This window comes from Podarcis pityusensis (genome assembly GCF_964106645.2).
Source record: "Podarcis pityusensis genome assembly, chromosome: 1".
In the NCBI taxonomy this organism is placed as follows: Eukaryota; Metazoa; Chordata; class Lepidosauria; order Squamata; family Lacertidae; genus Podarcis; species Podarcis pityusensis.
In genome coordinates, this window is record NC_138028.1 from 125,468,202 (window position 1) to 125,490,265 (window position 22,064).

The following is a 22,064-nucleotide window of genomic DNA, read 5'->3' on the forward strand; positions in this document are numbered from 1 at the left end:
ACCACAGTGCCACCCATGTCCCCTATAATGAAGAACCTTTGGCCCACCAGCCGGGGGGACCAATTTGGCCCAGCAAACCATTTTCCCCAACCCATGCCCACCAATCAGCTAATACCACTCCAATAGATGCCCAGCTCCACCAGTTCCCCAAAGAAGCAGAATTTAGCCCCCTTCTCATCCGTTGATGAGAAAGGGGTATAGTATAATCCTGCTCAGTTTGGCTGGGAACTGGCGTTTAGCCCCCTCAGCTGATGAGGGGGTGGGTTAAATCATGCTCAAATGGTTCCAGAGAGCAGAACTGAAGTCTCCACTCATCAGCTGATGAATGGCGTTCAATCCTGCTTGGTGATACTTCATCAGTTTGTTCCCTGTGGGGAACGCGCTGCTGAAGCAAACTCCTGGAAAGAGGAGGATTCAAGTCTCTGCTCATCAGCTGGTTACTGTCTCTCCCTCACTCCAACAAGTCAACTATGACAGGCAAGTCCCCTAGGGCTGGGTGATATAGCAATGTATCATCCGAAACTAGTTTGAAGTCCATATTGTGATATTGGTTTCATAATTTTTGACCTGGCAATATATTGTGAATCACTATGTGTGTGCTCTACGCAAAAATCACAATGTGGGAATACCCATGAAGCCAGCCAATGCCTCTACATAGCTCCATACTTAGTTTAGACACTGTGATATATCAATATATTACAATGATTAGCTGGTGATATATCACAATGTTGAAAACCAGATATCGCCCAGCCCTACTGCCCATCAGTCGTCTGAGCTGCCATTTTGCTACATGTTACTATAGATTCCTCATTTCCCCACTCTGCATATCAGTCTAGTCCAACCGCCTACAATTCAGGAATATGCAGGTATCCCACATGAAGATCGAACCTGCAACCTTGGCATTATCAGCACCATGCTCTAACCAGCTGAGCTATGTTCACATATGTTCACAGGATGATGGTGTCCCAAAGCAGAGTACTTTGAGCACCCAACCAGGGGCCAAGATCACTTCTGAATAACCACTATCCTGATAGCCTATATTGGAGGACAACCTGTCACTGTCCAGATGGTGTTGTACAACTCCCATAATAATCCCTGGCCATTGGTCATGCTGGATGAGGCTGATAGGAGAATCCAGTATCATCTAGTGGGCCCCAGCTTCCCCACTCCTGGAAGAGTTCATCAACTAGAAGGTGGTTGGTTCTTCTCCCCCACCTCCCAATTCATGCTCCAGTGTGTGACAAATTCCAAATGCACACAGGTATACAGGCCGATAGGCTAGTAACCTCTGTGGGCTTATTTGCAAGCCTGCCTTGATGATTTCAACACTGGTATGAGAGGTAGAGAAAAATCCTTTGGAAAAAGTACTCTAGGACAATGTCACCTATTGTGCAACTGATGAACTCAGCAATTATTTCCATATGATTTTCCCACTCAGGCACTCCCTTAAGCACGAGCCACCTTTTCTCGAGTAAGGAACATAGTTATAACTCTGATAATGGACCATGCAAAGAAATTTACTCTGAATGGCAACTTGTCTCCTTTATGAAAAGGGGAGGGGGTATAAATAAAGCCAGAAATGCAACAAGAATTGTTTTTCCTTCTTTATTTGCTTTCCTAAATAACTGAAAGCTTGAACAGCTGCAATATATGTTGAAAAAAGTTCGGGTCTTTTCCTATCACCACTGCATCTCCATGGCAGAAAAAAGCTTCACTTGTTGATTTTATTTCCTCTACAGCTGTTTTAAGGCACAAAGCCTCTGTTCATATATAATGTGACAATTGTAGTAAACGCAAGAAGAGAGGCAGAGCAGCAGCTTGCCTCTACTCAATGCCATCTTGCAGCTTTGCTGCTAAGCAGAGAACTTGTTGCAGCTAAAAATTTCTACCTCTGGATTCTTAAACAAAAGGAACAGTCCCCCGCCCTGCCTCAACAAGGCACAGATGTCCAAAGCTTGGGACAAAAGGTCTCTAAAGACAAAGAGTTACATGGGCACCCTAGTGGCTCCAGGGCTTAAACACACTGAAATCTACAGTCACAGAATCTGGTTTCAATCCCTCTGCAGGCACCACACATACATGAAGGACAGAAAGGCACTCTCTCTCGCATCCAGTCCTTGAGACTAAACAAAGACCAGGCAGGGAAGAGAAGAGATGCAGGAGGAGAGAACCGATTTCACAAGAGGGGATACAAATGCCCCCATCCAACTTCACCGGAGAAAACCAAACGCGTGGCTTTAAACTTTTAGTCCCCCTCTGCTCCTAGAAAACGCTGCGCCCTGGCAACATGTTTCCAAGAGTTCCTTTCGAAATCAAACTCAAGAAGGGGGAGGGAGGCGAAAGGCTAAAAGTGGATGTGTATTGACCTAGTCGAATTCCATTTAGACCTACTTCCCAGGTGCCCGGTCCCAAAGAAGCGCAGATCCGGATCACAGACCAGCAGCCACACACAGAGCAACTCAACAAATCCTGGTTTCTCTGCTCATCCCCCGACGGAGCCAAAGTAGCCTCCCTATCCTAACACTGCCTCCATGCCCAATCCTTCCAAAGCCCGTGTTCCCAAATCTCACCGTCATCACACAAACCCCAAACAAGCCTTTCCCTAATCTCCGACGACCCCCCTCCCCACCCTATTCCAACCTTCAGTCTCCAAACCCCGATTCCCCATTTTTTCCCCTTAACCCCCATCTTCGAGACCCACGGGATGGGCTTTTTTTTAAAAAAAGGGTCCTTCCCATCCCGAGCCAGACCAACCGAGCTCCCTTAATTCATGCATCCCCCCTCGCCGCTTCCCAAGTCGCCTCTCTCCCCTTCCCTCTCAGCCTCCCTTAAGCAACACGAGCTTCCCCCTCTCCTGCCCTCACGTCGGGGGGAAATGCGCCCTTTTGATCTCCAAACCAGACCCTCCCCAAGCCAGCCCTTTGCCACCCAGAGCGGGGGGGGTGGTCGGTGGATGGGGGGGTCGCACTGCCTCTCCAAAAGCCCCTGGCCCAGCAGCACTGGACCAGCACCCTACCCAAATCCCTTTCCAAAGCCCCCCCCTTTCCAATCCCCTTCCAAACTCAGCCCCGCGCGCCCCCAAAGCGGAGGGGCACCTGGAGGCGCGCGATCCAGCAGCAGCAGCGCCCGAGGGGGCGGGCAGGAGGGTGCCCCCCCCCAAAGCAGCTCCGCGGGGAGTTCCACGGGCGCCTCTTGGCGTACCTTTCCCCCTCTTGATCCGACGGGAGCAGCTCCAGGCGCTCGGTTCCTCTCGTTCTCTCCGCGGCACGCGCGCCCTCTGCGCCTGGCGGAGAAGCCTCCCTCCGGCGAGAGAGAGAGAAGAGAGAGGTCGTCCCGGCTTCTCCCGCCAGCCAAAGGGAAGCCGCTGCCGAAGCAGCCGGCGGCCAGGGCGGCCACGCCTCTCGGCCGGCAGGAGGGGTGGGCGCTGCGGAGACGCCCGGACCCCGCGCCTCGGCGTCAAAGGCGAACCGGTGGGGAGCGCCGCCCAGCGGCTGAGGCGGGCGCGGGGGGAAGTTTGCATCATTCATTCATTCATTCATCGGACTCCATAGTCCTTGTCACCCGAAGGTTTCTTCTTCTTTTCGTATATAATTTTTATTAAGTTTTCTGTTGCACAGTTTGAAATGCTCATTCCACATCCTTAAGATATCAGTGACTTCCATTCTTCTCTTTCCGTGCTTGGTTTTACAGATCATAAATCCATGCGTATTTTACAAAAACCATACCATTCAGTATTCCCTTATTGCATCCATCCAAACTTGTTTACACTGTTGAATTTACTGTATCTCAATGCTGCCAGCGTTTTCAGCTGTACACAATCATTTCCCATATATTCCATAAACGTTTTCCAATCTTCAATCATATGTTCTTCTTGTTCTCTGATTCTATATGTTTAAGTCTGCGAGGTGTGCATATTCTGTCAACACCCAAAGGTTTCCATGCGACTTAGAATCATAGCATCGTACAGCTGGAAGGGATCCCCCAGGGTCATCTAGTCTAACCCCCTGCAATGCAGAAATCTCAACTAAATCATGCATGACAGCTGGCCATCCAACCTCTGCTTAAAATCCTCCAGGGAAGGAGATTGCTCAACCTCCCGAGGGGGACCGTTCCACTGTCCAACAGCTCTTACCCTCAGAAAGTATTTCCTGATGTTTAGTTGGAATCTCCTTTCTTGTAACTTAAAGCTGTTGATTCGAGTCCTGCCCTCCAGAGCACACATACATACACATAAACACACACATACCATAATATGGCATCTCCCTCTAAATTTCCTCATGCTGGGAGATGCCGAGGCTCAGGAAATACAACTGTTTGCATTCAGGAGTCCTGCTCATATAATCTCATTAGTAGTTTCTCAATAGGTCATGAGAGGAAATGCACTCTGCACCTGCTCAGAGGTGCTCTCACCTCTTCATCCTTCCCGCATTTTGCCCAGGCACTGATGGACACCTGGGCCCACAGCTGCAAACTTTAATAAAATATTGTGGGGAGCCCAGGTAAGCCCAACCCCTGCATAACTGTTCACAATATGTGGCACGCACCCATTGGAATCAACTGGGGGGTGGGGGCAGCTACCTCAGATATTTTATTTTGGGGGACGAAGGGACCTTGGCCCCTAGGAGTTGGCTGCTATGCCGAGGCTGAACCCTTTGCCCGGACAAATTTAAGCCGCCTGCAAAGAGAGGAAATCTCAGGAAACTCACAATAAGATTGTAGTCTAGTTTTACGAGGTCCAGGATGGCTGCACTTTTGTTTACAGTGCAGAGGCATACCTACGCTCCCTTGCACCCTTGGCAAGGAATTATACCAGCACTTCCCTGGGCCCAGGGAGTGTGCAGACCAGCGGGCAGGCTCCTAGCCACTCTGAGCCAAATCGATGAGGCACATTGTGCCCTCCCCACAGGACCTCCATCCTTGGCGGAGGCCAACCTGGCCTACATGTAGGCCCCTGTTCCAGTGTCTATGGGAAAGGCTCCAAAATGTATTTTAAGGCAAGGTGGCTGCTTTATTGACTGCTGCTTCACAGTCTCACTTCAAATGGCAGCCTCCGAGAGAAGAATTGCACATTTTTTTCTGGCAAGGAGGGTATTATGTACTGAAGTTCTCACCCTGGGCCAGCAGGAGAATACTGTAGATAGTTTTCACTCAGGTCCACATATGCAAATAAGGGATTGAAAGTGACATTCAGTGATTGGATAGTTACATAAAATGGTTACTGTTGCGTTGTAGTGGAGCTCTATATAAGCAGGCTGGATGAACCCTTCAGTTCAGTTCTGTTCTCAGTTCTGTTCTGGCCTGAGCTGTTTGAAGAATCGCTGTGTCATCTAATATGTTCACCCACAACTTAACAGAGGGCATCCAAAAGAACCATGTATTCTGAGATAAAACCTCCGACTAAGGGCTCAGAACACTTGCTTTCCCTCTGCGTTGGTCTAGTTAACATCTTAAGTGTCTACACTTCCACCATGTACATCCAGCTCTCCTTGCTTTTATCAGATCCCCACATTTCTGGATGCTGGCCACCTCAACCTGCACATTGTGTTAAAGAAATGGCCTGTATCTTAGGAATCACACAGGGAGGATCTAGATTAGGACCCCAGCAAGTACAACAGGGTACCCTTTGCTCCTTGACCCACACTGGTGAAAATTGCTCCCACCCAACTATTTATTTATTTAGAAGCATTTCTACGCTGCTTAATGTTTTTAAAATCCCTAGCAGCATACAGAATAAATATAAAAACAAGAAAACAGTACAGTGGTACCTTGGTAGTCGAACGGCTTGGCTCCTGAACAAATCGGCTCCCGAACGCCGCAAACCTGGTAGTGAGTGTTCTGGTTTGCGAAGGTTTTTTGGAAGCCAAACATCCGACACGGCTTCCGATTGGGTGCAGGAAGCTTCTGCAGCCAATCAGAAGCTGCAGCACCTTGGTTTTCAAACTGTTTGGGGAGTCGAAAAGACTTCCAGAACGGATTACGTTTGAGAACCAAGGTACCACTGTACAATAAAAAGAGTAAAACAGCTTGACAAGTAAATATAGGAATTCGGGAATAACCGGTGCCTAGGAAGACCTGAGCATGAAGGTACATTTTGGCAAGTTGTCTGAAGCGACTGATAGATGATATTTCACCTATGGCAGAGGGAAGGGTATTCCACACTTCAGGAGCAATGACAGAAACTTCCTATTTTCAGGTCACCACCCCATTTTAAAGTGTAGGGTGTGGTGCTACAAGTTAAATTTCCCCCATGAGCCTAAGGTCTGGTGGAACGCTCTGTCACAAGAGACAAGGGCCCTCCAGGACTTGACATCTTTCCGCAGGGCCTGCAAGACAGAGCTGTTCCACCAGGCCTTTGGTCAGGGCGCAGCCTGACTCCCTCCTTTGGCAATCTTTACAATACTTTAGTTTATGGTTGCCATCAATTTTGATTTTAATTAATTCTTTGATGTTTTTATAATGTTGCACTATTTTGCTTCGGCTGGGGAGGGCGGGATATAAATAAAAAAAATTTATTATTATTATTATTATTATTATTAAGTGACCTTAGCTCTTAACAATGGTAGGCAGCCTTTCAGGTACCTGGTCATTTGTTGTCATTTGCCACAGAAGAGAAGCTAATATTGGTGCCACTTTTGTTGTAAAGGTGAGCAAGAGTACTTGTTGACCTGCCCTGAGCATTTTACAGGCGGACGTTTTGGAGACTATCACTTTTAGTTCACCAAGCCTACTCCAATATATTCAGCAGGCAGCCAAAAGGAAATTTTGTTCTGAAAACGTGCCTCATGCACATGGAGGGAAATTTTGTGAATAAAATCTATGACCCTGGCTGACAAATACACCTCTATTGTAGCACTTCCAGCAAATCCACTCCTCCCTTACACGGGCATCGGGGCAACATCCCATAACATTCTGAAGCATGATGGAAGGCTGCCACTGTTTTTTATGGGCAGCAGTGCCGTGCCTTGAACAGCTGCCAACAGGCAGTAATAATTAAAGGGTGGCACTTTGGTGGCAAGAAGATGGAAGTTTCAGCAAGGAGAACCCCAGCTTCTTGAACTGATTCCTGCCTGCTATGTAGCTTGTTCAGAGCAAAAAACTCCTGGTTCCTGCGTTAATGCTGCAACTCTATGTGGGTCCAACCACAAGGTCTTGTGGTATTAGGCAAATCTAAGCATGTTTATTTCAACAGCTAGAGGCTTGCCTAACTTTGCATAGGATTGGGCTATAAAGTACAGTGGTACCTCTGGTTATGTACTTAATTCATTCTGGAGGTCCGTTCTTAAGCTGAAACTGTTCTTAACCTGAAGCACCACTTTAGCTAATGGGGCCTCCCGCCGCTGCCATGCGATTTCTGTTCTCATCCTGAAGCAAAGTTCTTAACCCGAGGTACTATTTCTGGGTTAGCGGAGTCTGTAACCTGAAGCGTATGTAAGCTGATGCGTATGTAACCCGAGGTACCACTGTAGCAATATCTACTGTTATAGATTTGGATGGAATCCTCCTAAACCCTAGAAATTAATAAATGGTAGGATTTTGATTATTTGGAATGTGAAGGAAGAAATACAAGCTCCAGAGGAATTCCTAAACTAGCTTATGCAAAACGACCTGGCCAAACTAGGCCCATCAAGAAGGAATACAGGGCCATTGAGAGTCACTGGCAATGAAAGATAATTGTCCTCCTTCTGGCCCTGAGGTGTAAACAGAGATTGGGGGTTGGGCGCATGAGGGGACAGGAAAAGAAACTTTTTAGCAGGGTGTTCTGGGAAGAAGGGGGAAGAAGAAAGAATGGGATCCATCTTGGGCAGACCAGCTGAAGGCTGGCTGGGAGAGATGCCTTGGACTCCACGGCTGCACTGCTGTGGGGGACAAACCCTTCTTGAAATAACCATGCTGTAAGATCTGGACTCCCTCCATGCAGACTAAAGGTGTAAATAGGTGAATAAACCATATTCCTTAAACCTACAACAGTCTCTGCTGTGTCTCAGTTCTCCAAAGGAACACAGATCCTGACTGAAATCCCTTGGAACCTTTGCATAGAGTGGGGATGGCACCCAACTTTTGTAATACTATTTACATGGAAGGAAGCCTCATTGACATCAGTGAGAGTTACATTTAAATAGATATGCTTAAGACCAAGCAGTTAGTCTACTCTAATTGAACTCTATAACTTGAACTCTATAAGTTTCCACCATGATGTGGAAGTTTGTATTGCACAAAGGTTGCAAGCCTACCCAAGTGTGGGTGGACAAACCATGATTATGGGAGTTGAAGAAGGCGATGAGTGCATCCTACCAACTTTAGAAGTCAGGTAGGGGTGTGTGTGTGTGTGTGTGTGTGTGTGTGTCTTCACTCCCACCCTAGCCTTGACTTTTGATGTTAACAAAATATTAACCTATGATTATGGAACCATACATACCTATTAGATGGTTTGAAGTATTTGGTTTGAAGCTCCCCACAAACTGAGCAGCTGATACTTCAAACATCGGGTTCTTACCTAACATTAACTATGAATAATTAGGGATCCCCTCCAAACCAGTGCCAAACTGTTGCAGTTGTTTTGCAGCAAAAACCCTGTGCAAGACACCCTAAATTTCAGACTAAGCTAGTTTTAGAATTTAATTAAGGCTGGTGTGTTAAAATTGGTTGTTAGACCCATGTATCTTAACACATGGGTCTAACAACCAGTTTTAACACACCAGCCTTAATTAAATTCTAAAACTAGCTTAATACATCTTAACGTGTATTAGACACTTCTAAATCCCAGGAAATTGGCATGTGTTAAGACAGGCTTCCTCAACCTTGGCCCTCCAGATGTTTTTTGCCTACAACTCCCATGATCCCTAGCTAGCAGGACCAGTGGTCAGGGATGATGGGAACTGTAGTCTCAAAACATCTGGAGGGCCGAGGTTGAGGAAGCCTGTGTTAAGAACTAATTAAGTCAGGCTGGCTTCCTGCATGAGGTAACTGAGCCATTAGAACACAAAGCATCAAAGGAATTCAGTGTTAGGCTACAAATAGGTGAGGCCCCTTTCACTCTACAGACAAAGGGAAGCCATGGGTTTTAGAATAGCTGAGTGTTATGAGTTATGCAACAGAGAAGGAAGTAACGGGCTGGAGAGAGAGAATCAGAGAGCCATAGATAGGGTCTGTTTGAATCCAATGCTACTCTTATTGAGAAAGGCAGAACCTCTTGAGGTATAAATGCTGTGGATCCCTCCATCCTAGGCTTAGGTTATATATCATAAAGACACCAGTCTCTGCTGTTCCTCATTGCCCAAAATGAAACACAGACCCTCAGGGTCCCTTTCAACATGATTCTATGTGACTGCCAATGAATACTTAGAATTTCATACAAACTCGCCACACAAATGCAATCTCGTGATCCACTGCAACAAGCGTTGGCATGTTGAGCTGACCTACGACAACATCACAATGCATCAGGCTGATGAAGCTGCATTGGAAACAGTTACTACAGACAGATACAGCAGTGCCTTGTCATTCCAAGTTGTTATGAGGTATGAATGGGGCAGAAATGGGATATAACATGATGGGATGTAGGGGCTAGAATTTAAGGAATTCAGCCAATCTATCCTAATAAAGGAAATATATGACTTTACTGACACTGGATTTCACGATCCTTGGCCAAGGTGGCTATTTGAGTTTTAGCCAGAAAGTCATTCGAAGGAGCAATGTAATTATGAGAAGATTAAACTGTTGGGGAAGTGGAACAACCTTCCTTGGTGAATTAATAACTTTGAAACAATGTCTTGCTTTGCTTCCACAATGTACTTTTAGCCCATGGAATGCTAGCTTCCTCGCCATTATTCTTTCTGACACTCTGGTACATTTGCCAACATTGGCGCTTGTATTGTGCAGCTAAGGGCCTTTCCAGAGATTTGAAGTGACTGGAACATTCAGATTTGATTGGTGGAAGTTCAGCATTGTCCCAGAGAACTATCCAGTGGTGGATTGGGGGGGGGGGGGGCTGAAGGTCCAACCAATTGGAAGTTAATTTTTCTGAGAAGGCAACCAGCTCAGTGCTATCAGGGTTAAATGACTGCATTTAATGTTCTTTACAGACAGTAGCTGAGTGTATTTTTTTGAGTCCTGGGCAGAGGGAACACTGGCTCTTTACAGTGATGTCAGAATCTGTTTTTGTTATAATATTTTTACAGGATATCCCAGTTGAGCTAGATAGCATGTTTACAATGAAGCCTTGTCCAAGGACAGCTTAACACTATTATACAATACATACAGCAGTACAAAGCAGTTACAGTACAAGCTACCAGCATGTTGTAAATCATGTCAAAGCTTCATGTTACACCTGATTAACTAGCTGGCTGTAATGTTAGCAAACGATCCAAGAACATTTGCTTCGCTGTTGCAAAGGGTGCTGGCAGGATGAATATTGTCTGGTTGTCAGTTCATGAGAGAGAGAGACTTTGCTTTTCAGCATTTACTTCATACAGACTCTTAAGGATATACACAACACACCCACCTCAGATGGAAATGGCCTCTTCTGAGGTAGATTGGCTTCCCCACGGATGATTCATTGATGGGATCAAGTTCCAGACATCTTTGCCTTCCTCTAGCATCACTGAGGCCTTAAATATTATATAAAACTTGCTGCTGACAAAGGTGCAGAAAAAGACAATCAAAATGATCAAGGAGTTGGAACACTTTCCATATGAATAGAGGGTGAAGTTTCAAGGACGGAAGAAGACCGGAAGGGATATAAATGATATAAAATAGGGGATATAAAATATAAATGCTACTCCAAGAGTGCATAGAGCAAAGCTTTCCCCCACCCCCTCTGTCATAGTACTAGAGGTTGGGTTCACCCAATGAAATTGATAGATCTGAGGCTAACAGAATACAACACCTCTTCAATTAAAATGCAGTTTGGAGATTAAAATCTACCTCCATGTGGGGGAATGAAGTCAGGGGAATCAGTTAAACTTAGCATGATCAAGAGCTCTATTTAAAACAATTTTGCAAGATTACAGTAGAGGAAATTGGTAGGCAATTTAAACTTAGGAAAGGCATGACATCACAAAGACAAGATTGCTGTTAGCACTTGGATGTGCCCCTCATCCTGAATCTCATATGAATCACAGCTGAGTGATACTGCAGCAGGCTGGGGCATGTGCTTCTGAGTGCAGTGCTACCAGCTATGTGGCATAAGCGATGTGCAATGTTTCCGGGTCATGCTTTTGGATTGCTCTGTTACAGAGACGATGCCTACTGTCATGTTGATCTTTTAAAAATGAAAGGTCCAGCACAAATTCTGCTACCTTTGCTGGGAGGAGACCTTGATGCCATTAGCACAGGACCCTGAAAAAGTCCATGAATCCCCACCAATAAGAAGACCATTAAGTCTAGAGTCTTAACACTGCACACCTGCCCTATTGATAGGAAGCCCTGGGCAAGCAGCTTAAAAGCTCGCCAGGGGCACCAACTGGCAATCTAGGAGCTTAAACCACATAGTTAATTCCAATGTTGCTGCCCCTCCAGAGTTGCAAGCAGCAAGAGATGCAAAATTGCTCCTGCTGCTGCTTCTTTTGTTGAGATCTCTGTGTTACAAAATTATTCAACGGGCCAGCAATGACAGCTGGGAAAATGAAGTAATCATTGAAGTTGCTGACCTCAATGAAACCCTTTTATGTCATTCCCATTTGAATATGAGCAAAGGTGAATTGCAGTATCACAGGAAGGCTCGAGAGCAAACACGACGGCTGCTAAAAGCTCCTCAAGCGATATCTTGTGAAACCCAAGGTGAAGACGTGAAGACAAACAGAGCTTACATGCCTGAGTATAGATAGTGTTAAGACATTTCATAATATCAGCCAGGTGAGTGATTAAACAAGTAGTCAATTAATTTCAAGGGTGTGCTGCCATCACTGACTTCATCAGCTTCAGAAGCCTTGATCTGGGGCTGTCAGCTTTCTTTTCCTTGAAGGCTTCTGTACCTTAAACACCTGTGCAGAAAATGAGCAGAAAATCAGCAGGTGAAACATTTCACATTGGCTATCAGAGTCTATATATGTTGCTGAAGTGACAAGCGAGCAGCCTTTCTTTCACTTCATCCCATCTCACCACAGTAGCACAAGTGCAGCAGCTCATGGCAAAGAGCAAGAATGTGGGCCTTTCCCAGTGGATCGCTTAAAATGAATGGCAAGCACCACCACAGTTGTAACCATGCACCAGGTGTTGCCAAGCTTTCACATGTTAGCACAGCAACACCTGAGGGAAGCGGCACCTGCACTACTTTGAGTAATGCAAGAACTGATGTATGCAGGCAGCAGAAGTGGGAGATGGCGCAGTTCTGAGAGAGTAGAATGAACCTGCTAATTTAGACCAAAGGTGGAGGTTGGGGGATAGCAGTTTCTAATGCTTCGCCGTAGATATATATTCAACAACAAAAAGCCTTTTCCACACAACTGTAAACCTGTAATAAAAGGGCTAGCATATTTCTCATTGACATGTTACTTTTCCACTCACCGGGATTTTTTAATTCTTTAAACAACACAGCGTTCACAAAGCAGTTTCAACTGTCTTTCAGTCTGAAATGGTGCAGTCCTTAAGAATGCCATTGGCGTCAGTGTGGAATAATGGTGCTATGAGACCTCTGCTGGTAGTTTGTATTCACAGCAATCTCAATTTGAACAGGTGGGGGGGTGTTTAATCAATCAGAAGTAGAGGTGGGTGGATATTTTATTTCTAGCCAGTGTTATATGCTCATTAATAAGTCCATTCAAATTCTTTTCTACATTAATTTGAGATATGTATATACACACACACAGTCGTACCTTGGAAGTTAAACATTATCCATTCCAGAAGTCTGTTTGACTTCCAAAACGTTCAGAAACCAAAGCGCAGCTTCTGACTGACTGCAGGAAGCTCCTGCAGCCAAACAGAAGCCGCAGAAGCCACGTTGGATGTTCGGGTTCCAAATAACGTTCGCAAACCGAAACACTCACTTCTGGGTTTAGGTACGACTGTATATAAAATTCATATTTAAAATGTGCACATCTGGTCACAAAATAGCCATTTGAATACACACTTCATGTCAATTTGTTTTATTAATGTGAAATTATTATTTACATTTATAAACTGCCCATCACCCAGAAGGATCCCAGGGTGACAACGATAAATGACAACGATAAAACATTTAATTTAAATATCACTAAAATCACATTAGACTGATACAAACATTTTTTTGTATACACCACTGAAAAAGCCTTTATAAGCTTAAACTCAACTTTCGTTTTTCCCAAAGAACATCTGGGTGGCGCAGTTATCATCAACGGGTTGCCATTCTTTTGTGCAACCATATCTTTTTATTTCATTTCAGTGGTACAGTTATTATTGGAAAATATTTTGTCAGCAGCCTGAAATTTTAGATATGGAACCACATACTGTTTTTGTATCTTATTGTTGTGAACCTACATATGACTATTTGTTAATAACTGTGTATTCTATTGACCTTTGGGCCATAGCTTTGTTTGCTTTAAGTTCCTAATATTTATGCATGATATATAGTAAGATATGGCATTCATTTATCTCTAGATAAGCAGTCCAGAAAAGTAGCCACATTAGTTTGTTGCAACAATAATAAAATGCAATGGCAAAGAGGCCTGTGATACATTCAAGCATAAACAACTTATGGTAGTAGGAACTTTGTAAGCAAAAACCTATTTTATCAGATGCATACAGAGAGATTTGAAGGGCAACTTGTATTCTCTGAGAGCCCACTTAACAGGACAATACATTCAAAGATATGTGTGTGGCACTCAAGGACTAGGTAAGTTATTATTATTTATAGCCTCAAAAGGTGTTTTTCAAAAATATAGTTGATATTTTTACTTAACTTTCAATTCGTTTTTTCAAATACAGCATGTAGCAATATTTTAAACTATGTCTTTTGTATTTATATATATATAAGATTTTGTTTTTATGCCAAACATTTCTTATCTACACAGAGCAGAGGAAGCCCAAGGTCAAAACACATTTGGGTTCTTTGATACTTTGTGAGCTATATCTGTTCATATCACTGATCTTTTGTCAATATACTCTGTAGGTGTTTGGATTCTTTTGCTTTGGGGAGAGAGAGAGAGAGAGGGAGAGAGATTTCCATTCTCATTAGATTCCATAAAATCATTTTTACATACCAAATATATTTTATGATAACTTGTAACAGTTAATTTTTAGATCCTTTTTTTAAGTACATGTATGTGGACAGAGACAATGGATATATATAGCAAGGCTGAAGTATGAACCCCCATATATTGTATCTTCTCATAACCTATGGCAAAGCTTTGTGTCTTAAAACACACAATACTTTACTGTTGGTTTGGAGGGAATGTGGCAATCATGGTTTGTTGGAGGTATAAACCAGGAACTTTGATTGGATACATCAATACACACTCATGGACAGCAGCACAAAATTCGGAGTTTGTGGCACAAAAGTCCCAGGAAAGGTTTTGAAGTGATATTAGATGTCAGGATCATGATGTACATGATAAGAGGCTTCAGAATCCTGTATAGAGCTGGTCATGTACTAGACAGCCAGCAGAGGATATCGTTCAACCACTTGATATTTGATTGAATAAAGACAAACACCACAGACAACAGAACCACTGCTGTCACAACCTTGGTAATATTATAGCAATGGGGGGGTGAACTAGATTACCCTTGAGGTCCCTTCCAACTCTACAATTACATTATTCTGTAAGAAAGGCAACAATAACAGGAAGAATTAAAGGAATTATTGGAAACTCAAGGCAGTAGAGATATAAGATGATCAGAGCCCCACTGAACTTGAAGCATGGGAAGCCCCAATAAAAGTTTATAATTTGGCAGAATATTTGGAATATATGATATGTATTTGTATAATTTTGAATATTTAATGTGATTGGATTGAATTGTTAAAATGGAAAATTTAATAAAAATTATTTAAAATAAAAATACATGATTCTATAGTTCTATGATTCTCTGTGTGGCTCAAGTTTAGGTCTGAGAGGGATGTGTCAAGATGGCTGAAGCGATAAGAAGGTTCCTATAATTCCTACAGTCATAGCCAGGGCCAGCCCACACATGAAGCAAGGTGAGGTGACTGCCTCAGGTGACAGGATCCACAGCGGCAGCAGATCCTGATGTAGATCTTTATACCTCTTTTGCTCCTGATGTAGATCTTCATTTACCCCTTCTTCCCTGATGGCAAGGGAGGAGCCATTTTGTGGTTTGCCTGTGCCAAAATGTCTTGGACCGGCTCTGGTCACAGCCATGCTTGTAAATTTGCAGCTAGCACCATGCTGTAGTCCATGGGTAGGCACACTAAGGCCCGGGGGCTGGATCCAGCCCAAACACCTTCTAAATCCGGCCCACAGATGGTCCGGGAATCAGCGTGTTTTTACATGAGTAGAATGTGTGCTTTTATGTAAAATGCATCTCTGGGTTATTTGTGGGGCACAGGAATTCGTTCATTCCCCCCCCCCCAAAAAAAATATAGTCCGGCCCCCCACAAGGTCTGAGGGACGGTGGACCGGCCCCCAGCTGAAAAAGTTTGCTGACCCCTGTGACCCTTTTCCAGTGCAGCATTTTGGATTGACCCTGCATGTCTGTGTTGAACATAACTTTTACTATCAAGATCACGTGTTGACAAGCCTTTGAAAGTGCCCCTTACCTAGTCATCTGTGGCACAGTAAGAATTGCCTCCAAGCAACCAGGCAGAAAAACCTATAGAAACAACAAAGCCAGTTCATTCTCTCTCTCTCTTTCTCCAAATTTCCCCACCCTTTTTTTTAGGCTGTCAATGTTCCACAGATGATTAACGTAGGTTTCTGTGGTCTGGCAAGCTAGAAAACATTTTTTGTTGTTGTTACTTTTATGGACTTATCTGCAAAGCTGATTTATCAAGGTTGGGTGACTTTACTGGATAGCATCCCCTTTATGGATAATTCAACACGTTTCTCTCCAGTCTGCATACCCAGCACATCCTACCCACGTGTATCTTTGGAAGAAAAATATCTGCCTTTGCCTGGCACCCTTCCTGGAATTGCACCACATTGTGTTGTGGAAATATGCAGTCTATGCGATTTCTGATCAGAGCTGGTGTCGCATAGTGGCTAAGCTATTTCCACAAAAGCCTCTGGTCAAATGAGTTTGCCATGAAATCACTAGGGGGCCTTAAGCAAGCCGCAGGCTTCCCACCCTGTCTGCAATAGAGGGGAGAATAATATGGGGCTGTTGTAAGGATTGCAGCTAGGTAATGAATGTAAAGTAATTTCAACACTCAACAGCATTCTACACATTAAGCATTTTACGTAACCCTCATGAATACAGGGTTCGAGAGCATTCCCTATACATTTTTGAGATCGCTTTCTCCATCCCACTTTCTTTGTGATCTTTGTGATTTCACAGTGATCCATGCAACGGTCACCTCCAGGCTTGACTACTGTAATTCGCTCTACGCGGGGCTGCCCTTGAAGCTGTCCCAGAAACTCCGGCGAGTGCAGAATGCTACAGCGAGGCTCCTCACGGGGTCTCTGCCATGGGAGCATATTTATCCAGTGCTTTTCAAGCTGCACTGGCTCCCGGTGGAGTACAGGGTCAGATTTAAGGTGCTGCCTTTGACCTTTAAAGCCCTTCACGGCCTAGGACCCTCGTACCTACGGGACCGCCTCTCCCGGTATGCCCCACGGAGAGCCTCAAGGTCCATAAATAGCAACACCCTAGTGGTCCCAGGCCCTAAGGAAGTTAGATTGGCTTCAACCAGAGGCAGGGCCTTTTCAACTCTGGCTCCGGCCTGGTGGAACGCTCTGCCTCATGAGACCAGGGCCCTGCAGGATCTGATTTCTTTCCGCAGGGCCTGTAAGACAGAGTTGTTCCGCCTGGCCTTTGGCTTAGAGCCAATTTGAATCCCTCCCTCCCTCTCTTTCTTTCTTTTTTCTTTTCCTTTGTCCTCCTGCGATGAGGCTACATTTTAATATTTTAATGTTTCAATATTTTAATGTTGTATTTTAATTTTGTTTTTAAGTTGTAATCATTCAACTTGTTTTTATTATTGCTTGTTAGCCGCCCTGAGCCCGGCCTTGGCTGGGGAGGGCGGGGTATAAATAAAAATTATTATAATAATTATTATTATTTGTTCTTCAGGAATCGGAGTGGTGCTCTTTGGCTGGTTGTCATCCAATGTCCTTTTAAAATGTGGGGGAGGGTTATTGGGTTGTTTAGGTTTTTATTTTGAGGTTTCTGTATTGTGCTTTTATCCTGCGAACCGCCCTGAGACCTGCAGGTATAGGACGGTAGACCAATTTAATTAATTGATTGATTATAATGTTAGGAGGGGCAAAAGCTCCATTAGGTTTTTTTATTGATTTGGAGGGGCAGTTGCCCCCCCCCATGCCCCTTTCAGGGGAAATGGCAGGGCACAAATAAAATAATGTGGTGTTTTTTTGGGGGGGGGGGTTACTGGGTGGTGGTTGTTTTTTATTTTTATTTTGTGGTTTTATATATTGATTTTGTGTTCTGTGAGCGGCCCTGAGACCTCCAGGTATAGGGCGGTAAACCAATTTAATTAATTAATTATAATGTCTGCGTGAGGGAGGCAAAACCTGTGTTTAGTATTTTTTTTATTGGTTTTTATTGATTTGGAGGGACAGCTGATTTGGAGGGACAGGGGGCACAAATATATTAATGTGCTTTTTGAAGGGTGGGGGTGATTGGGTTGTTGTTTTATTTTGATTACGTGGTTTTTGTGGTTTTCTATTTGGGTTTTACGTTCTGTGAACCGCCCTGAGACCTCTGGGCATAGGGCGGTATATGAATCCAAATAATAATAATGGTATTCTGTGGCTGAATATTCTTTGACAGAGAACAGAGTGGAAAGGAGAAAAGAGAAAGAGAGGCTGAAGAGAAACAACAACAAAAACAAAAACAAAAACAAAAACAACAACAACAACAACAACATAATAATGGTATTCTATGGCTGAATATTCTATGACAGAGAACAGAGCAGAAAGGAGAAAAGAGAGATAATAATAATAATAATAATAATAATAATAATAATAATAATGGTATTCTGTGGCTGAGTATTCTGTGACAGAACAGAGCGGAAGGAGAAAAGAGAGCTAATAATAATATTCTATAGCTGAATATTCTGTGACAGAGAACAAAACGGAAGGAGAAAAGAGAGATGATAATAATAACAATAATAATAATAATAATAATGGTATTCTGTGGCTGAATATTCTGTGACAGAGAACAGAGCAGAAAGGAGAAAAGAGAGAGAAATAATAGTAGTAGTAGTAGTAGTAGTAGTAGTATTCTATGGCTGAATATTCTGTGACAGAGAACAGAGCGGAAGGAGAAAAGAGAGAGAGAGACTGAAGAGAATCAATAATAATAATAATAATAGTATTCTATGGCTGAATATTCTGTGACAGAGAACAGAGCGGAAGGAGAAAAGAGAGAGAGAGAGACTGACTGAAGAGAAGCTCATCCTCAACCGAGAACACTTCGGCCTCAGCAGAGGCTCCGCGGCTGACAGGGAACTCCCCGTTTTTCCGACCGCATTTTTTATTTCTTTTACACAAACACACACCACCCACCCCGTCCCGTCCGCTCCCCTGGCGCCCAGCAGCCCTGAGAGCCCGCCCAGCCACCCCCTGGACGCCCCTTCTCGCTCTCGCTCTCTCGCCAGGCGCCGCCGCCGCCTCGAAGCCCCTCTTCTCTCGGCTTCCGCAGCCCCTCAGGCAGGTGAGTCAAGAAGGCGCGCGAGGAAGAAAAGGGGGAGGGGGAGCCGGGAGAGGAAGGCGGGAAGACGCCGAGAAGCGAGCGGCACCCGCCTCCCCTGGGGCAAAATTCACCTCAGAACTTCGCTTTTTCTCCCCCTTTTTCTTTCTTTTTTTTTGCCTGAGGCGGAGCGGCATGTGCCCCCCCATCCTCCGCCACGTTTTATTATTTAATTTTAACACCGTTAAAGCATGTTATTTCTTTCCCTCCCCCCCCCCTCCTCACCCGCCTCCAGGGAACTGTAGTTCGTGTGAAGGTGGGAATTGTAGTTATGGCTGGCCGACTTGAGGGAAGTATTTGGGAGGGAGGCTGTCCCAAGTAAGCTGGAAAACTGCCCCTTTTATTCCTACCCTCTTCTTCCTTCTACTTAACTAATCCACAAGAGGACCTTGCCTCTTATTCCATTACCTCTAAGCTTACTTGTATGAGGTACCATTTCAGAAGCTTTTAGAAAGTCCAAAATATATATCAACAGGATATCACCTGTGAACAGGACTTGCCCTTGCAGAAGCTGTGCTTCAGCAAGCTTGTATATGCTTGATAATTTTATCCTTAACAATACTTTCCACCAGTTTCCCCATCCCAGCAAGATATTAATTGTAATTTCCAGGATCCCCCATTGGTTACGTTTTTGTTTTTAAGGTGTTACATTGGCTACTTTCCAGTCCTCATGTATGGAGGCAGATCTGAAGAACAAGTTACATATTTTGCTAAAATATAAGCAATTCCACAACTTTGAAAACTGTTGCGTGGTTGCCATCCAGATTGGGTGATTTCTCATTATTTCTTTTGTCAATCAGGGCAGGAACATAATCCTCAGATTCCCCTTCTGCCCTACATATTCTTTTCTAAAGAGAGTTGCAAAGAATTCAGTTTCTCCACAAACTCCTTATCCTCCTTTAGCACACCTTTGATTCCTTTGTCATCGAAACGCCTGCCTAGATGGTTTCTACTACTAATATATTTAAAAAACTTAATGTCATCAGCAACGTGCTCCTCAAATTCTTTTTTTAAAATATTTTTATTAAGTACAAATTAGAAAACATACATATTTACAACAAAAGAAAATACAAAAGTAAAGGAAAATACATAAAACCAAGGAAAAAAATTAGAGAGTATTTGCTCCTCAAATTCTTTTTTAGCATTGCTTACTGTCTGCTTGCACTATGCTGGCATCTTTTTGCTCTCATGATGCATCTGCAATATATATAGAAAGGTAAAGGACCCCTATACAGTGGACGCTCGGGTTGCGAACGTGATCCGTGCGGGATGCACGTTTGCAACACGCAGCGGTGTGTCTGCGCACGTGCGGGTTGCAATTCGGCACTTCTGCGCATGTGCAAAGTGTGATTTTAGTGCTTCGGCGCATGCGCGACCACCAAAACCCAGAAGTAACCAGTTCCGGTACTTCCGGTTTCGGCGCATCCGTAACCCAAAAAAACGCAACCTGAAGCATCTGTAACCCGAGGTATGACTGTACAGTTAAGTCCAGTAAAAGGCTACTATGGGGTGCGGCACTCTTCTCACTTCAGGCCAAGGGAGCCAGCATTTGTCCACAGACAGCTTTCTGAGTCATGTGGCCAGCATGACTAAACTGTTTATGGCACAACGCAACATCGTGACAGAAACCACAGTGCACAGAAACGCCATTTATCTTCCCGCCACAGCAGTACCTATTTATCTACTTGCACTGGCGTGCTTTCAAACTGCTAGATTGGCAGGAGCTGGAGCAGAGCAACGGGTACTCACCCCGTCACGGGGATTCGAACCGCCGACCTTCCAATCAGCAAGCCCAAGAGGCTCAGTGATTTAGACCACAGCACCACCCGTGTCCCATCTCCAATATAAGCTGCAGTTGACTAGTTGAAACTCTAGTTTCTATTATTGTGTTTTTAAATATCTCCCAAGCATTTGGAGTGATTTGGTCCTCTTGACTTTGTTTTTCAACTTTCTTTTCACCACTCTCCTCATTGGGAGCAAGTTTCCTCTTTTGAAACCAAATGGTTTTTGATGACATAGAAATTGCTTGTGTTTTTCCATTGCCTGGGTTTAACAGAAAACAAGCAAGTCAGCATTTGCCAGGGGTGGGGGTTTATTATTCATCATTGTCAAAGGCAACTGACTCATTTGTAAATGCGCTATACCTGTATTTTCCAGTGTAGATGAGGGGGCACTTAACCTGGGAGTAGCGCAACACTGAGTTGCTCAAATATATATTTTTTTTTCCAAAGAAGAATTGAAACAAGAAGCTGTAGAATCATATTTCCTTTGCAAAAACCCTCTATGCGCAGACTCAATTTTAATACTTGGTTGGTATTGTGGGGCATTCATCTTCATTTATTTGTTTCTTCGCATAAGTGGACTTTTACATCTTGTTTGGTGATAAGAGTCAAATACCTACTAGTTTCCCAAATCTATAAATAAATACATAAACTCTGCTGTGCCTTTCAAAGTTGAATATCCCCCAAAGTTTGTGTTCCCAGCCCACACAGAAGGTAATACTTTCTGCTTCTCAAACATCTAAGAATAAGTAAAGTTATTTTAAAAGCACTGTTCATAACATTGTCCAGCTGTAGTTACTGAAGAGTGATTGAGCAGATGTAAAGGAATTTGTTACTCTTCTTTGGAAACGACAACACAAGTTATGCCCCAATGTAAGTTACACCCATCACACTCATAGTGTGAAAACAAGCAACCATCATTGAAAGGCCACCGAATATCAAGGAGATCTATCAAAATGCATCTCCCAAACAACACAAAGTGAATGGTAAAGCAGTATACAGTATTCTGACAACTATAAATCCTGAATAGTTCTGATTTCGAACATGTCAAATATATTATACATCCTATGCATGTTTATTATTATGTAAAATAAAAGCAATTCGGTATTTGAAAAGAAAAATGTTTATTTTCAAAATAAAAGTAAAACCTGGGCAAAATTTGTGCAGGCTGCATACTACAAATGTGTGATCATTTTGCAAAAGGTTATTCACCTTGAAGCAGCAAGTGCAATCTGGAGGAAAGAATATCATATATATTCTACCTCCACTATCAAAGAGAATATGCCTTAGTACCAGTTTCTGGAAACTGAAGTTGGGCAGAGTTCTCTTGCACTCAATGTCCTACTTGAAGTCTTCTCATAGGCTTCTGGGCGGCCACTGTGAGAATGGGATGCTGGACTAGACGGGTCATTGGCCCAATTTGGTGGGTTCTGTATATGTTCTTATACACTCCTGCACGATAATGTTTAATATCTCATCAAAACAAGC

The 22,064-nt window shown here is 43.8% G+C and overlaps 2 protein-coding genes across 10 annotated transcripts in view; one reads left to right on the plus strand and one right to left on the minus strand.

Moving 5' to 3' along the window:
* The window catches only part of MYO1B (myosin IB), a 158,769-nt gene extending 142,940 nt beyond the window's left edge, over window positions 1–15,829 (minus strand). For 3 of the 5 annotated variants that reach the window (XM_081023493.1, XM_081023492.1, XM_081023489.1), the window contains exon 1: window positions 3,202–3,396. The gene's annotated coding sequence lies outside the window, so the exon portion shown is untranslated. Of the gene's footprint in view, window positions 1–3,201; window positions 3,397–10,498; window positions 10,630–11,864; window positions 11,979–15,685 lie in introns of those variants that run through there. The other 2 variants (XM_081023491.1, XM_081023490.1) reach the window with 2 other exon arrangements.
* Window positions 15,830–18,614: 2,785 nt separating this feature from the next.
* The window catches only part of STAT4 (signal transducer and activator of transcription 4), a 36,774-nt gene continuing 33,324 nt past the window's right edge, over window positions 18,615–22,064 (plus strand). Inside the window, exon 1 of one of the 5 annotated variants that reach the window (XM_081023998.1) lies at window positions 18,615–18,759. Coding sequence is in view for 2 of the 5 variants with exons in the window: in XM_081023997.1 (XP_080880123.1) it covers window positions 21,079–21,104 (26 nt within the window). In the remaining 3 variants the exon portion in view is untranslated. The other 4 variants (XM_081023999.1, XM_081023997.1, XM_081023996.1 and 1 more) reach the window with 4 other exon arrangements.